At 43.9% G+C, this 17,058-nt stretch overlaps 1 protein-coding gene across 5 annotated transcripts in view; it reads left to right on the top strand.

Annotated features, from left to right (window-relative positions):
- Positions 1-17,058, top strand: part of LOC122790431 (C-terminal-binding protein 2-like) — a 1,897,537-nt gene that overhangs the window by 1,747,634 nt on the left and 132,845 nt on the right. For 4 of the 5 annotated variants that reach the window (XM_044057965.1, XM_044057966.1, XM_044057962.1 and 1 more), the window contains one exon: positions 8,151-8,283. The exons of the other annotated variant lie outside the window; for it this stretch is intronic. In XM_044057965.1, coding sequence (XP_043913900.1) covers positions 8,151-8,283 — 133 coding nt within the window. The remainder of the gene's footprint in view (positions 1-8,150; positions 8,284-17,058) is intronic. 5 annotated transcript variants of the gene reach the window in all.

The following is a 17,058-nucleotide window of genomic DNA, read 5'->3' as shown; positions in this document are numbered from 1 at the left end:
ACCCTCTCGTCAGCAACCTTTACCTTATGGTCACTGAACTACCTGTCTCACTTCACTTGGCTCCAGAGAGATCTCCTCAAAGAGTTTGGAGACACACTTGTGGGTAACGTTCCTGAGGCGGTGGCTCAGACGGTTAACGCCCAGGTCTCTACCCTCAACTCCATTGTTAACTCATCCATGTGGCTCATTTCATATGCAGCCGAGGGAGTGAGTAGGACAGCAAGCTCAGGGGTCACCCTTAGAAGGCAAGCCTGGCTGCGCCTGTGTCACTTTGCGGAGGCCTTCAAGTCTTCCTTCACTGATGCCCCCTTTGATGGTTCCTCCTTGTTTGGGACCAAAGTGATAGACACTCTCACCAGGTGTGAGCAAGAGGGAAAGACCCTGTCTGCCATAGGAGTCTGTTTTTCCCTTCCTTCTAGGCCTTATCCCAAGGCCTAGCGGGGGGTGGTTAAAGAAATCACAGAGGTTTTTTCCTACTGCACAAGGTGAACCCCCCTCCAGAAGCAGGGGAGGGGGTGTTATTCAGGGAGACGTCGCCCCAGCGGCAGAGTGGGCCCCCGCAATTTGGGAGACCGCGATTCCTTTCGTGGCTCCTCCGTACTCTCGTTCCTGAGGGTGTGCCCGGCTGTGCTTATCCGGAGCCAGTCGGGGGTCGAATTTTGTTGATATATCCAGAAGCCTGGGAAAGCATTACCCAGGACCGATGGGTATTACGGATCATTTCCGGAGGTTCTCATAACACTCTCATCGGACCCCCCGCCAAGCAGAAGAATCCCAGATGTTCCACCCAGTCAAAGGGATCAAGCAGCAGCAGAGATCTCACAGCTGCTAGGAAAAAGGAGCCATCCAACATGTCCCCTCAGACCAAATCGGATTAGGGACTTACTCAAGATTCTTTTTGGTGCCGAAAAGAAATGGGGACATGAGACCCATACTGGATCTCAGCCAACTGAACAATTACGTACACAAGTCCAAGTTCCGTATGGTCACACTGCAATCGATTCTCCCGTTGTTGGGAGAGGGAGGTATGGATGTGCTTCATCGACCTCAAGGATGCTTGCTACCATGTGAAAATGGACAGGGCATCCAGGAGTCACCTACGCTTCAGGCTGGGAGCCAGTCATTTCCAGTTCCAAGCCCCCTGCCCTTTGGTCTCACCACAGTCCCCAGGGTGTTCACCAAGTGTATGGCGGTGGTGACGGCTCACTTGAGACGTCAGGGATTCCAAGTGTTTCCGTATCTGGACGACTGGCTCCTTACTGCCCCGACCAGGCATCAACTACTTCACACCAGGGACGTTACCATCAACCTATATCATCATCTAGGTATAACAATAAATTGGGAAAAATCCGCTTTATTGTCCTCGCAGCATGTTACCTTTATAGGAGCAGAATTAGACACCATTAGAATGCGAGCATTTTTATCGCAGGAAAGGATCAAAGCCTTACAACAACAGATACACAGGCTGATGCCCTTGAGACAAGCACAGGCAAGATGGGTTCTCCAGCTCCTAGGGACCATGGCAGCAACAATCATGTTGGTCCCTTTAGCGAGATTGCACATGAGAATTCTCCAATGGCTCCTCTTTGTTCAGTGGTCTTTCCAAAGACTTCCACTGTCTCATACTATCTTGTTCATGGACAGATGCAAGCAGGACCTTGGTTGGTGGCAGTACACCAACAATTTGGACGGGGGAAGTCCCTTAGTTCCACCCATCCCGGTGGCCAGGGTGACCACGGACGCCTCCCAGATGGGGGGGGGGGCATTATCTTGGCAGGACAGTCCAAGGCACGTGGCAAGAACACGAGATACATTTGCACATAAACGTACTAGAGATGAGAGCAGTGCTACTTGCGTTGCAAGCACTTCAGAGTGTTCTCCCTGTAGGGACGGTTGCGATACACTCAGACAACATGTCAGTAGTGTGGTATCTAAACAAGCTAGGGGGGAGCCAGGTCTTACCCTCTGTGCAGAGAGGCCATGCGAGTGTGGCATTGGGCAGTAACTTCCCAACGGTTTCTAGTAGCAACGCACATTTTGGGGAAGTCCAGCGTGATTGCGGACAGGCTAAGCAGAGCTATTCAGATGACTTATGAGTGGTCCCTGAAGAGCCTGGTTGCAGAACAAATTTTCAGTAGGTGGGGTCAGCCTTGCTGCGACCTTTTTGCCAGCCCCCTCAATGTGAAATGCAGCAACTACTTCACTCTGTTCCCCCCACAGAGGGAGTCACCCAGGGACGCTCTGGTTCACGATTGGCCCTCCGGTCTGCTTTATGCTTTCCCTCCGTTTCTTTTGCTGTCAAAGGTAATTCAGAAAGCGCAACTCTTGGGAAGCAGAATCATTCTGATTGCTCCACACTGGCCTCTCCAAGTTTGGTTTCCCTTTCTTCAACAATTCATTGTGGACACTCCTTGGACTCTGGACCCTCAACCAGATTTACTGACACATATGTCGGGGCAGTCCCACCCCTCCCTGTTGACCCTCCAGTTGACGGCCTGGCTACTCCAATTCCATCATTATCAGATCTCATAATTTCTCACCAGAAGTGGTCCATATATTATCGTCCTCTCATAAACCATCCACTAGAAAGATTTATTCTAGCAAATGGAAAAGGGTCTCTATCTGGGCACATACCAGAGGCATTGATCCTTACACAGCTCCAATTGCTTCAGCCCTGGAGTTTTTGTCTATGCTTTTCCACCAGGGTTCCGTATCAGCCACCATCAAAGTTCAATTAGCAGCAATCTCTAATTTCCATGTAGCGAATGAGCCTAGTCTCATGGCACATAGACTATGCAAGGCATTCCTGAAGGGTACTCTGTTGCTCCATCCCCCGGTGTCCGAACCAATCATGCCCTGGGATCTTAATTTTGTTCTACAAGCCCTTACCTTACCACCTTTCGAGTCTGCAGCTACCTGTGAATTGAAATTCCTGACATGGAAAGCAGCCTTTTTAACAGCTATCACTTCAGCAAGGCAAGTTTCAGAGATTGAAGCCCTCTCTATCAAACCTCCATATTTAATCTTCCATAAAGACAGGGTCTCTTTTAGACCAAACCCTTCATTCCTTCCTAAAGTGGCTTCCGTGTCTAACCTAAATCAATCCATTGAGTTACCTGTCTTCTTCCCTCACTTTTCTAACAAGGCAGAATTCGGGTTTCACCAGCTGGACGTACACAGACAATTACGCTTCTATTTGCACCAAACAAAGGATATCTGGAAGTCTGACCAACTTTTTGTTTCCTTTTCGGAAAACGGAATGGGTTCACTGGTCTCCAGGGTTCACCCTGTCTAGGTGGATATCTTGTATCTCGTTCATCTATCAAGCAGGAGGTAAAGATCTGCCATTTCCGGTCAAGGCCCACTCCACTCGGGCGATGTCTACATCCACAGCCTATCAAGCCAGATTGTCGATGGATGATATATGTGCTGCAGATACTTGGGCTTCTCCGTACACATTTGTTTCTCATTACAAATTGGACGTGGTCTCCAGGGGCAGGTCTTCCTTTGGCTCCACAGTTCTCAGGAGTATTTTCCTATGAGCCACCCAGGATGTAGGTGCTAGGGACGCTGTCCCACGGGTAAGAATGTAGGCGAGATAGGACTACATAACATCAAGAAGTTATGTACTCACCATAACGTTTGATGTATGTAGTCCATCTCGCCTCACATTCTTACTTACCCTCCCACCTTCCCCCTTCCTGAAGGATTTGGAGGTTAGGTTGTTACTGCAGAGTTCCTCTTCTTAGCTTATTTTTTACCTGGATGTGGTGTGTGCATGGAATATAAATGAGGTTCACAGCAAACTAGATCTGGGGATATGGAGCAGTGCACCATGGGATACCTGCTTAACCCAGCCAATGAGAGATTTTGAGCTAGTAAAATCATCCAAGTCGGAGCCGAACCCACGGGTAAGAATGTGAGACGAGATGGGCTATATACATTGAACGTTATGGTGAGTATATAACTTTTTGATTTTCAACATGTTTACCAGCAAATGGGGGAGCCCAGATATAGACCTGTTTTCCTCCCCCCAGAACCATCAACTGGACAAATTTTGCACAAGGATTCCCCACAAGCTAGCTTGGAAAGTGGATGCTCTATCCTTCAGCTGGAAAAACCTATCAGTTTATGCCTTTCCTCCTCTGCCTCTGCTCTCCAAGGTACTACTAAAGATCAAACAGGACAAGCCAAGGACTATTTTCATTGCACCAGACTGGCCATGCCAACACTGGTGTACCCCGTCTTGTGCAGCTTGTCACGCTTGGCTCCATGGCACCTGCATCAGACTCTCCTTCCCTGTTATCCCAGCAGGAGAACCAGATTCTGGACCCTCAGCTGCAATCCCTGAACCTAGCAGCCTGGCTAATTACTTAATCTCTCCTTTACCATCCCTCAGTAAATCAGTGATTGATATCATTTTAGAGGCAAGGAGGCCTAGTACTAGAAAATCTTATCCTGCAAAATGGAAAATATTCTGTGCCTGGAAACAGTCTCAAGGAATGAATGCAGCAGTGCCCAATTTACCTCAAATTCTACAATACTTGACTGGGATGCCTCATAAGGGCTTGTCTTTTTCCTCCATCAAAATTCATGCCTCAGCCATTTCAGCTCATTACAGCACAGAACTTCCCCTCTTCTCTAACCCACTCCTCAAGCAGTTCATCAGAGGGGCCAAACATTTAAGGCCACCCAGGAGAGCTCCAACTCCAGCCTGGGATCTTATCTTTGTCTTGGAGAAACTCACTCTTCCTCCTTTCGAGCCAGCTGCTACTGCAGATTTAAAATTTCTTTCCTGGAAAACAACTTCCCTTTTAACAATCACTTCTGCAAGAAGGGTATCTGAAGTACAGGCCCTTAAGGCAGTGGAACCTTTCATCATCTTTCATGCGGACAGGGTGTCCCTCAGAACCAGTCCCTCCTTCATGCCCAAGGTGGTATTCAGTGTGGCTCTTAATCAGTCGATTCATTTGCCTACCTTCTTTCCTAACCCACAGAACAAAGGGGAACAAATACTGCACTCTTTAGATGTGCACAGACAGATTAGATTCTACTTGGACAGGACTAAACCTCAAAGGAAATCTGAACAAATGCTGGTGGCATTTGCTGCAGGGACAGAGGGAAAAGCTATTTCAAAACAAACCATTTCAAAATGGATAGGCCACTGCATTCATTTCTGCTATAAGCACCATGGAAAACCTATCCCACAGGGCATCAGACCGCATTCAACCAGGGCTGCATCTATCTCTGCAGCCTTTTTCAGGGGTGTCCGTACTAGGGACATCCTAGAAGCTGCTACCTGGAGTTCTGTACATACTTTCACCAAGCATTATCATTTGCCAATTTTCTGTAAATCCAGAGCTGGTTTTGCCACTGCAGTCTTGCAGGGCCTTATAGCTGGTCATAATTCTATTTAAATTCCTCCTCCCAACCTTTGCTTTGGGAATCTACCCAAGTGTAATGGCTGCAACAGTGAAACACGAAGAACATAGTACAGTTGTGTACACTTACCATAAATGTAGATGTTCGAGTGTATTCACTGTTGCAGTCCTGGTTACCCTCCCTCCAGCCCCCTTTCTCTTTTTGGCTATACCTCTACTCTCACTTACTATGCTCTAAAAGCTTTTTGGTGTATTTGCTTTTTTGTTGGAGGTATATCCTTGTATTTATATATTTGATTGCTTCCCATTGGAGGGGGCACCTGACATCTGGGGCAAGAAAAACTGATGTAATGGCGTCGGCTGCATGTTTTATACCCCTGACGACCTGACGTCATGGAAGAATGGACAGCAACCGACGCAGGACCCAAGACTTTGTTATTCAGGCCGACTGAGGGCTACTGTAAGCAGATAACCCCAAATGTAATGACTGCAACAGTGAAATACACTCATACATCTGCATTTATGCTAAGTGTACACAACTGTACTTTGTTGATTGTGGTAATGAGGTTTGAGGTCTCTGGAGCGTGTGTTGTGGAGGGATTGGGATTTCTTTAGATGTAGCATTTCTAACAGAGCTGTGTCAGATATGGCTTTGTAAGTCAAGCAGAGATCGCCTCTGAGTAGGCGATACGAGACACAGAATAGTTGTAGTTCCTTGAGTTTGTCCATATAGGACAAATGTTTAAGGCCTAGGATCCTCTTTGTGAGGTACTTTTGCGGCCTCTCCGGTAGTTGCAGGTGTTTAGTGAGGTACATGCTAAATGGGGCATTGTACTCAATGACAGGCCTAATGAGGGAAGAGTAGAGGGAGACAGTGACCTTGATTCCATTTTGTAGTGCTTCAGTCAGCTTCTTTTATCTAAGATTGATCTTATATGAAAAACATTAAATGATATTGAAATGGTGGGTATTTGGGAGTTAACTCACTCTGGGTAATTGGATCCACTGACTTAACAACTGGCAGTTTATAACTAAATGGAGTGAATTCAGTCCATCGTAGTTTAAGAAAATGTTCAAAACTAGGAAGAGTGACTGGTAAGTCAGTTTACTAAGGAAAACCAGGAGGTCATTTGTATGGCTCCCAAAATCCAAAAGGTTTAGGATTTTAGCTTGGGTTTTATAGCAAAGCAGATTTAAGAGATTTTTTTACTCGGGTAGTTGGGAAATGCTTAATAGAAGAAAGAGAGCAGTAGGTGAGAACACTACTTTGTCAGAAATGATGGAGGAATTAAGTGATTGTAACTAAGGAAATGCTTCTTTTGTGCTGGGGCACATGATCTGAATTGCCTATTTATAGTAAGTTTAATTCTTTTGGCTCCAAAAAAAGCAATTACTAGAAAATAGAAATCACAATCTAAACCAACTGTAATAGAAGTAGAGGGATCTATAGAAATAAATGTTAATATGTGGGAACAATACACGCAGAACAGTGCAAAGGAGGAGTGATATTTAAGTGAAGGCAATTTATGTAGTACTGGAGTGAGTAATTGTTAAAGAAAACCTATGTAATGCATGTAAATTAATATAAAAATATTAATATAGTTTGGTTTATTTTTTTTATTAATTTGTGTGCCTGTGTCGTAAGTTATTATATAATAAAGATGTTTAAAAACAAAAGAAAGGCATAGTTCATATTCCCCAAAAGTGCTTAATTTTGTCAGATCAAATTATTTATTTATTTATTTTGGGTTCAGAGTTGCTAATTGTAATGAAACAGTACCAGGCCTGAACTTACCACCAGTTTTGTTTTAGAATTCCAAGATTGATTTGTCTTAAAGTTGGAATATGAAGTTAGGGTTGTTTGATGGCTCCCTTTGCCCCCTGACACTGATGTATTTTTTTTCACTTCTAGCTGGATATTTACACCCATTTTGTCATACCCTTGTTTGCTTGCAGATGGTATGTGTAGGAGTGTTGGAAATCACAACAGCGCGTTATCTCCCAATACAGTGTTAAGATTAACATGTTTGTCAATGCTTGATAATTCTTAAACTATGAAAGCTTAAAAATAGGTATTAAATGAGCTTTTGGCTTTCTCCACATGAACTCTTAACATTTCTTAAATTTCATTATAGTTTTTTTTTTGAAAATGTTTTGTTGGACTTGGAGGGGTGCTGCTCCAAGTGTGCTAGCTGCAGTGCTTAGGTACATTGTTTATCATATCTTCTCATACAATGATAAATACCTGATGCAGGCACTCACCAAAACAGACTCAACTTCCCTTCAAAGGAGCTGAATTAAAATATTTAGTTCTTGTTTTGTTTTAAATATGAGATGATGTGAAAACCACCGTTACTCCCATTTTTGGGAAATAAGCAGAGCTTAGGAAAAAAGGAACTGTCTTTACTTGCTTGCATGAGTGACTTTTTTTTAGCATCAGGACTTCAGTGGGCATCACTTAAGTGGTGCTTCTGCTATAGAAATTGTCAGAGGTCTGTTGGTGTTTTGAATAATCCCATAAAGTTACATTTCTGAAGCATAGTACTTGAATAATAAATTAACTTAGAGCAGATTTTTGTGGGTCGTCCCAAATAGCAAGGGTTTGTATGGTATTCTGTCTCCGCAGTACAAACTATTTATTGTGGTGCAAGGTAAAGTATTGCTTTGACTATGTATTTTTACAGTAACTATAGTAACTTTTCTGTGTTCATCCCTCATGATTTTCTGTATGATAGCGGCATTGATGTTGCATTTTCATTTTGATTGTAGGCCGCATTCCTGATAGTCTGAAAAACTGTGTAAACAAGGACTACCTGTTGGCAGCAGCTCAGTGGTCTAGTGTTGATCCATCAACAGTACATCAGGAACTGAATGGTGCAAGTGCAGCAACAGCATCATACAGGTAGAGCTCAAAGTGCTGGGGGGGATTACCACATGCCTGCGAAGAGTAGCAGAAGGGGGTACTGCTTTTTAGTGTTGTAGACTTGTGCCTGGATTTTCCAGCTCCTAAGTGATGCACTTGCCTTGACTGTCTACAGCTTAGTATCTTGCATTTGATTGTGATGTCATCTGTTGTGGATTCCCAGAGTACAGAAATGTTGTTCATCATATTAATCACTGCTGCAATAGCGTTAGCTGTATGGGTTGGTCACCTTCCAAAGCTTCAGGGCATGTTCCACGTTCCCAAACTGTCAAGCTGTGTAAGCTTAGCAAGTTTAGGAGTTAAGCCCTTCAGAGATTTAGTGCTGCTGAAGAAATTACTCCTCTGAGGCTTTCAAGGATCAGCAGTCAGCTTGTTCTTTCCTTTGCTGGGAAGATAAGTTCCCTTTATGGGAAAAGCCTTCCATTTTGTTGATTCATTGCCTTCCTCTTCAGAGATGTTAATTTAAAGATAGAAGTATTTGTTTTAACTGACTGTTTTGAGACTGTAGCATACTTCTGAATGGAGTGATCATTTTTTTCTGTCAGTTTAAAAAGTGTAAAATAACTGAAAAGACTTATTTTTCCTCTGGAGAAATATTGTTTACTGTTTTTTTTAGGGACTGGCAGAGTGCATTGAAGTGTTTTTACTGTGTTTTTCTGCCACAAAAGTACATTTTTTGGATTGGTAGTCTTACAGGCAATTGCTGCTTGTCTTCCCCTGGAAAGAGCCACCATTTTCAGCTTGCCCGTGGAACAACATGTGTGGTCACATGGTCATTCCAGCCACAAAAAGAAAAAAAATGTAAGCAAACAGCCTTTAGGCTAGCAGTTTGCCTTAGCCACTCATCAGTTTTGGGACTATTGCTAGAATGTGCCAGTGTTTTCATTGGGAGAACAGTGAGATTTCTCAGTTTCTCAAAAATTGCTGAGTTGTTACAGAAGGATTTTCCACAACCTACACCCTTTCCTCCTGTTCTGTTTGCTTTAGAAGATGTGTGTTGCTGCATGCAGTTTTCCTGATAGTCCAGCAGATACCCCTTAAAAGGCAGATACACTGAGGAACTTGATACATCCTTGTAAATTTTATACATTAGTCCCATACCACACCTAGCAACTTTAGCTTTAGTTGATCCCAGTGCTAAGCACTTAGTTAATTCCAGTCCCACTCTTTCTGATAAAGATGGGAAAATTATTGATGGGTTTAGGGAACAGTGGTGTATACTTATGCAACTTTGATTTTCAGAATTTTGAGTTGTCAGGCTTGTATGTTAGTTTGATCTGACACATTGCAAAAGTATAAGGAATGTTTTGTCTGCAGTTTCTTCTTGTGAGGAAAAATCTGGTTTAAATAACTTAATTAGTAGTAACTTGTGCAATAGAAGAAACTATGCAGTGTGTGCATGACTTTGAATCTTTTTCCATGGCTATGGCCACTGGTACTGTTTTGAGGAGATTTCCGTGGCTGCATTCTCAGACCCTCCCAAATGATAACAAGCTTTTAAATTCTTCCTTTGATGAGGATTTAGTCTTTGGCTCCTCTATTGCACAGGTGATCAAAATGAGTGATGAAAAGAACAAGCTGTCCTCCTCCTCCTCCAAATTGTCCAAGAGATTTTTTATTTCCTCGTCCAATTTTGGCAAAAAAAAAAAAAACAGAACAAACGGTCTCAACAAAATAGACATTTAAGAAGAAATGGCAAGGGGGTTCCAAAAAGAAGTTTCAGACCTCCCAAAACCAATGACAATCCAACAAGTTTGGATTACTCGTCAAAACCTTTTTACTCCATCCCAATCTGTCCCCTTTTTTCTTACAGAAACTCTGAATCTCCATTTTTGTCTTAGGCAACAGATTGCTTCAGACAAATGAGTTCTGAATTTCATTCTTAGGGGTTACAGATGGGAATAGGAGGAAATTCCTTCTTTCCAGGAGGTCATTCATCATCCTCCAGATCAGAGCGTTGTTTCCACTTGTTCTTCATCACATGCTGTCCCAAGGAGTGATGGGCCCTGTCTCTTTTTCCGAAGTGGGGAAGGATTTTTATTCAAGGCTGTTCCTAGCACCAAAAAAAAGAAAATGCTTGAGACCAGTCCTTTGTTTCCTAAACCTGTTTGTGATAGTGCCTAAATTCAGAATAATGTCACTTTACAACCTGTTAATTCTTCCTCTTTCAAGTTTCTTGGTAACACTAAACTTAAAGGATGCTTATCACATCTCCATTCATCCAGACTTCAGACGTTTCTTAAGTTTTTTTGTGTCTGGAGCACATTATCAGTTCTCTGCCTTACCATTTGGAATACCCAGTGCACCAAAGAGTGTTCACAAAGAGGATTAATCCAGTTATACCTCATAGCAGTCTACAGGGTATCCACATTTTTCCATATTTAGACAACTTTTTTAACTTTCCAGAGTCTTTTTCAAAGTGTCAGGAATCTCCCTCTCTTGGGTGAGAGATCCCATACACAAGCTGGGATTCCAAGAGAACATTCAGAAGTCTTAAATCCCTCCCATAGGATTGTGTTCCTGGGTTGTTAGGTAGGACCTCAGTTCAAAGAGTTTTTCTTCTCCAGAAAAAAAGTGTATATTTAGATACATTTCTGAGGTTTCCACTTTGACTTCAGTCACTGCGAGAAAATACTTCAGGATTTTGGGTCTCATGGTATCTGATTCTCATGATCATACCTCTCAACCATACCGAATTCCTCTGCATTTACCGGTTTTGAGGTCCAAATAATGGGTGCCACGAATTTCCGATTGGCCCCCTTTATTCCCGGCTTTTTATACATTTTTCCCTTAGTAATTTTCTGTTGACGTCATCGTGTGCAGAGGCATATGCGATGACGTTAGTGCCGTGACCAGTCTTCCAGCCTACCAGAATTTGGCGGAGGGCTGACTCATTGACTACTCCCCAGCGCTGTACTGTTTATATTTTTAGGCAACAACATGTTTAAGAGAGTAGCTAGTAGCGTACATCTGGGAGATGGATTTTTGCAGCCAGCAGCTAAGTTAAAGACAAGCACAGAGCACACTTCTTTCAAATCACAGTACTTACTGTACAGGCAGGCAGACAGAGGAAGCAGAGTTGCTTAGTTTTGGGAGGGTCAGGTCGGGACTCTGGCACTGGACTACACACTTACAGGCAGGCCACAGCTCAGAGTTGGAGTCGGACTTCTAGAGAGTAACAGACCCAACAGTGTTTTTTTTTTTTTTTTTTTTTTTTATTGGAGCCTGATTGGTTTGAGTTACAGTCAGTGACTGTCGGCAAGGCTTACCTCATCCCCAAACAAGCCGTTCAATTGACTGTTTCAGACTTCAGGGCAGCAGTCAGACTCTTGTCAGTGGCGGTGCAAATGCGACAGATAGACATGAAGAAATATTTTACTACTACTTCCCCCAGCTCCTCCTCCACATCCAGGTAAAAAGATTAAAAGAATAAAGAATTGCTATTTGCTAACCAATGCTTGCTCTGAGCAGAATTTGTTACACAGTGACAGGGACAGGCAGCTTATTCAAAGTGGGCTCTAGTTCAGATCTCCAGATGTTCATAGTGTTTCACTGTTGCAGTCATTACATTTGGGTAATCTGCTGGCAGGTTGCCCTCAGTCAACCTGATTAACCAAGTCTTGGGTCCTGCATCGGATGCTGTCCCTTCTTCCATGATGCCAGGGGTATAAAACATGCAGCCAACGCCATTACATCAGTCTTTTTTGCCGCACGGTGCCCGAAGCAGAAGCAGTTCGCAAGTGCCGGTCGGCCGACTCCAGAAATTTTCGTTTTCGAGTTTCAGAACCAAAATCTTCAACTTAAAGCTAAGTACCCCATTGGAGAAACTTTTTCTTGCTCCTTACCAATGTCAGTAAAAGTTAACAATTGTATTACTTGTGGGAAGCAAATACCTTGTAAGGATTTTCATGTGTACTGTATTCCTTGCCTAGGCCCTGACCACGACGTACCTTGCTGTCAGTTTTGTGCTTTATTTAATCAGCGCACTGTCTGTCTGTACATTTTTGCATCAAAATATTTTGGTTCTTGCTTTAATTATCCAGAAATGATGTTGGTTAGCCATCCGACTATCAGAATACCAAAAAAAAAATGCAAAGAAAAAGACAGGCCGTTGAGGTCCAAAACTGCCGACGACGCTTCTCCTAAGCCAGTCGCCAGTTCGCTGGTACTCAGTGAGGCGCTTTCGCAGCCCCTGATACCCACTACTTCTGATTCGCAGGCCTATACTGAGACCCATTCGGAGTCCGGTATGCCGTGAGATGCTTCACATATGGAACCCGCGGATGTCTCTACCTTGGATGGGTCTGGAGCCGCTAAGCAGGCACCGGCTTCTGAGGGTGTTTTCAGACCTACAGACTTGCAAATTAAACCAACTCCAACTTCAGTGCTAAGGCCTAAATCTCGATCTATGTCTAAAAAAACGACGCCCAGGCCACATGTTCGGGCCCCTATGCCTAAAAAACAAATGATCAAAATGGCTGAAGATTTAATTACTCTAATCATGGGTAGTCAACCCCCCCCCCCCCCCCGGCCCAAGAGGCCTAGGATTGAATTTGACTATGAATCTTCTGAACAGGACTCTGTTTCTTCTGACTCTTCTAATGATCTGGATTTGTCCCATACCTACTTATGAGGACTCTGATGCAGAGGATTCCATTCTCTCTGCTTCTCCGCCTGAGGATTTCTCTTTTGGGGAAACTTTACATACCTTAAGGGAGCATTTCCTCTGGGAAAGTCAGGATTTCTCTGAATCAAAACGAGGCTTGGGGATTTCCTCCTCCTTCCTCAGCATAGGTCTTTGGCTATACCTCCTGTGCTAGATATTGTTGATGTGTTTTCTGAATCAAGTATGGCCCCTGATTCCTTGCCTCCAGCCCCTAGCAAACCAGACAGGTAATACAGGGTTCCTGAGTCCCACAAATTCCTTTTCAAAAATCATGTTACAGACCCTGAAACCATTTCTCAGGGGCCCAAGGGCATTAAGGCTTCTACTGCTAAAAACCCCACCCCTTCTGATAGATATTCCAGGGTGCTGGATAGATAGGGTAAAAATGTTTATACTTCTGCAACCCTAGCTATCAGGACTTTAAACTGTCAATTTCATATGCTAAAATATCAACAGCATATCATGGGACTGCTTAAACAGAAAATTATGTTGATTTCTGACTGTGTGAAGAATAAAGATTTACAGGATTTATTGCATTCAGCTTAACAAGCTGGCGAACATACTTTACAATGTGGTTTTGATTCCTTAGAGGCCTCTCGTAGGGCTGCTGTTACTGGGTCTGTGCTTAGAAGGCTTGCTTGGCTTAAGGAGCAATCTCTGCCTGATAATGTTAAAGCAAAGCTTTTGGATGCTCCTTTACAGCAGGACCGCTTGTTTGGCAATAAGGCTGAAGAAGTTCTAAAAAAGATGGAAGATAAAGATAAATGTATGCAAACTGTGAAAGCTTTCTTACAAGTGCAACCTCCTAGATTTAGTAGGCATTGGCCTACTAAGAACTGGTCCTTTCCAACTCCTTCCAGAGCCACTACGGCCAAACCCAGACATTCCAAAACCACCAGGTTTCAGTCCCAAGGGACTTTCAGAACTAAGCAATGGGGTGCTTCCACTTCCGAATCTGGAAACAACAAAGCACCACTCTATGGTAAACAGTCTCAATGTCTTTCCTTGGAAATTACGAAGCACTTACCTCTTAGCCGCCCCTTTGGGGGGAAACTGGCTCTTCATTCAAGAAACTGGCAAACTATAACCCAGGACAAATGGGTTTTAAATAGTGTCCCAGGGATACAAATTTCATTTCCACACGCTGCCAACACCAAGCAGGTGGCCAGACCTGCCCCCAAATCAGTGGGCAGGGGCTCAGAAACAAGTTCTTTCCCTCCTAAATAAGGGGGCTATTCAGCTAGTGCCAGAAGAGGAAAAGAGACAAGGTTTCTATTCCAGACTTTCCTGGTACCCAGAAAAGACAAATCCTGGCATCCAATTCTGGACCTGTCTACTCTAAACACCTTTCTGGACTTTCCAAAATTCAGGATGCTAACTCTTCACCAGTTACGTCTTATGCTAGGCAAGGATGCCTGGTTGACAACTCTCGACTTAAAAGAGGCTTATCTGCATATCCCAATCAGGGAATCTTGCAGAAGATTCCTGCGCTTCAAAGCAGGCTGCAAGCATGATCAGTTCTCTGCACTGCCCTTTGCTTTGTCTACTGCGCCCAGGGTATTCATAAAGTGCCTGGCTCCAGTAATTGCATTTTGCAGGCAGAGAAATATTCAAATATATCCATACCTGGACGATTGTCTAATTCAGGCAGAAAACCAGGCCATTCTTCTACAACATCTGGCATTTGTAAAAAGACTTCTAACCTGTCTAAGGTACACCATAAACCAAAAGAAATCTCAGCTGATACCTTCTTAAAAAATTACATTCCTGGGTGCAAGCTTGAATACAACTGCCCAAATTGCTTTCCTTATGCCAGAAAAACAAATTCACTTGGTGACTTCAAACAGGTGGCCACAAAAACCCTGCTATCTGCAAGGTAAATACTGCAAGCCTTGGGGTTCATGGCCTCATGCATTCTTCTAATTCCATATGCAGGACTGCATATGAGGAAACTTCAGTGGTACTTAAAAAGTTTATGGAATCAACATTGCCACAGCCTGAAAACAATGATTCCCATCATACCTTGCCTGCGCCTAAAGTTCCTGTGATGGGCAGAGGCCTGCCACCAAAACAAGGGACTGCCGTTCTCACCACCCCCTGCCGCCCAAACCCTAACTACAGACGCATCAGACTTTTCATGGGGCAGGGCAAATGGAGCCCAAATCAAATGTACCTTCATATCAATCAAAAAGAAATGCTAGCTGTACAGAAAGCACTGACAGCCTACAAGGACTAACTTCATCCAGGGCAATTACTGATAAAGACGGACAACACCACAGTTATGTGGTACATAAACAAGCAGGGGTGTACACATTCCTACCCCCTCTGCAGACTAGCCATGGCATTGTGGAACAAGGTCTTGAGCTTCCAAGTGCAACTACAAGCTCAATTCCTGCCAGGAAAACAGAATATTCTGGCAGATGAACTAAGCAGAAATTGCATGGACCCTCACGAATGGAAACTGGAACCATGGATTTTCAACATGTTTACATGCAAATGGGGGAGCCCAGACGTAGATCTTTTTGCCTCACCCCAGAACTACCAGTTGGACAAATTTTGCACAAGAACTCACCACAAAAAAGCCTGGCAAGTGGATGCTCTGTCCTTCAGCTGGAAAAACCTATCAGTCTATGCCTTTCCCCTCTGCCTTTGCTCTCCAAAGTTCTACTAAAAGTCAAACAGGACACACCAAAACTGATTTTGGTTGCTCCAGACTGGCCTCACCAACACTGGTACCCACTCCTGTGTAGTGTGTCCCATATTTCTCCGTGGCACCTGCCTCAGACACCTTTTTTACTGTCTCAGCAGAAGAAGCAAATTCTGCACCCTCAGCTCCAAACATTGAATCTTGCAGCTTGGCTAATCACTTAAATTCACCCTTAGCATCCCTCAGCAAATGGGTGATGGATGTCATTTTGGAGGCGAGAAGATCTAGTACTAGAAAATCTTATGCTGACAAATGGAAAAGATTCTGTCCCTGGAATCAGTCTAAAGGGATGAGCACGGCAGTGCCCAATTTACCTCAGATTTTGCAATATTTAAGTGAGATGCTTCATGAGGGCCTGTCTCTTTCTTCCATAAAAATCCATGCCTCAGCAATTTCAGCTCGTTACAACACAGACCCCCCCCCCTTCTCTCATCCCCTTCTAAAGCAGTATCTCAGAGGGGCCAAAAACTTGAGACCACCCAGGAAGAGCTCCAACCCCTGCCTGGGACCTTAACTTTGTATTGGAGAAACTCACTCTACCTCCTTTTGAGCCAGCTGCAACTGCAGTCTTAAAATTTCTTTCCTGGAAAACAGCTTTCCTTTTAGCAATCACTTCAGCAAGAAGGATATCTGAATTTTACAGGCCCTTATGGCAGTGGAACCTTTCCTCATTTTTCATGCGGACAGGGTGTCACTCGGGAGCAATCCATCCTTCATGCTCAAGGTGGTATCCAGTGTGGCCCTCAACCAGTCCATTCATTTGCCAGCTTTCTTTCCCATTCCACAGAACAAGGGAGAACGGATTCTGCATTCATTGGATGTACACAGACAACTTCGATTCTACTTGGACAGGACTAAATATCGAAAAAAATCTGAACTGCTGGTATCATTTGCTGCAGGGGCAGAGGTGAAGGCTCTTGCATTCATTTCTGTTATAAGCACCATGGAAAACCTATCCCCCAGAGGATCAGATCTCATTCCACCAGGGCTGCATCTACTTCAGCAGCCTTTCTCAGAGGTGTGATGCTCATCGTGTTTCACTGTTGCAGTCATTACACTTGGGTTATCCTGCTGGCAGGCAGCCCGCAGTATAACCCAAGTGTAATGACTGCAACAGTGAATACACTCGAACATCTACATTTATGGTAGATACACAACTGTACTTTCCTACCAGGGATATTCTAGAAGCTGCTACCTGGAGTTCAGTTCATACTTTCACCAAGCATTATCACTTACCAATTTTCTCTAAATCCAGAGCTGGCTTTGCCACTGCTGTTTTGCAGGGCCTTATAGCTGGTCCTAATGCTGTATAAATCCATCCTCCCAACCTTAGCTTTGGGAATCTACCCAAATGTAATGACTGCAGCAGTGAAACATGATG

This window comes from Protopterus annectens, chromosome 16.part0 (genome assembly GCF_019279795.1).
Source record: "Protopterus annectens isolate FY-2018-M chromosome 16.part0, PAN1.0, whole genome shotgun sequence".
NCBI lineage: Eukaryota > Metazoa > Chordata > Ceratodontiformes > Protopteridae > Protopterus > Protopterus annectens.
Note: the sequence above shows the minus strand (reverse complement) of the source record. Positions and strands in the feature narration are given on the sequence as shown.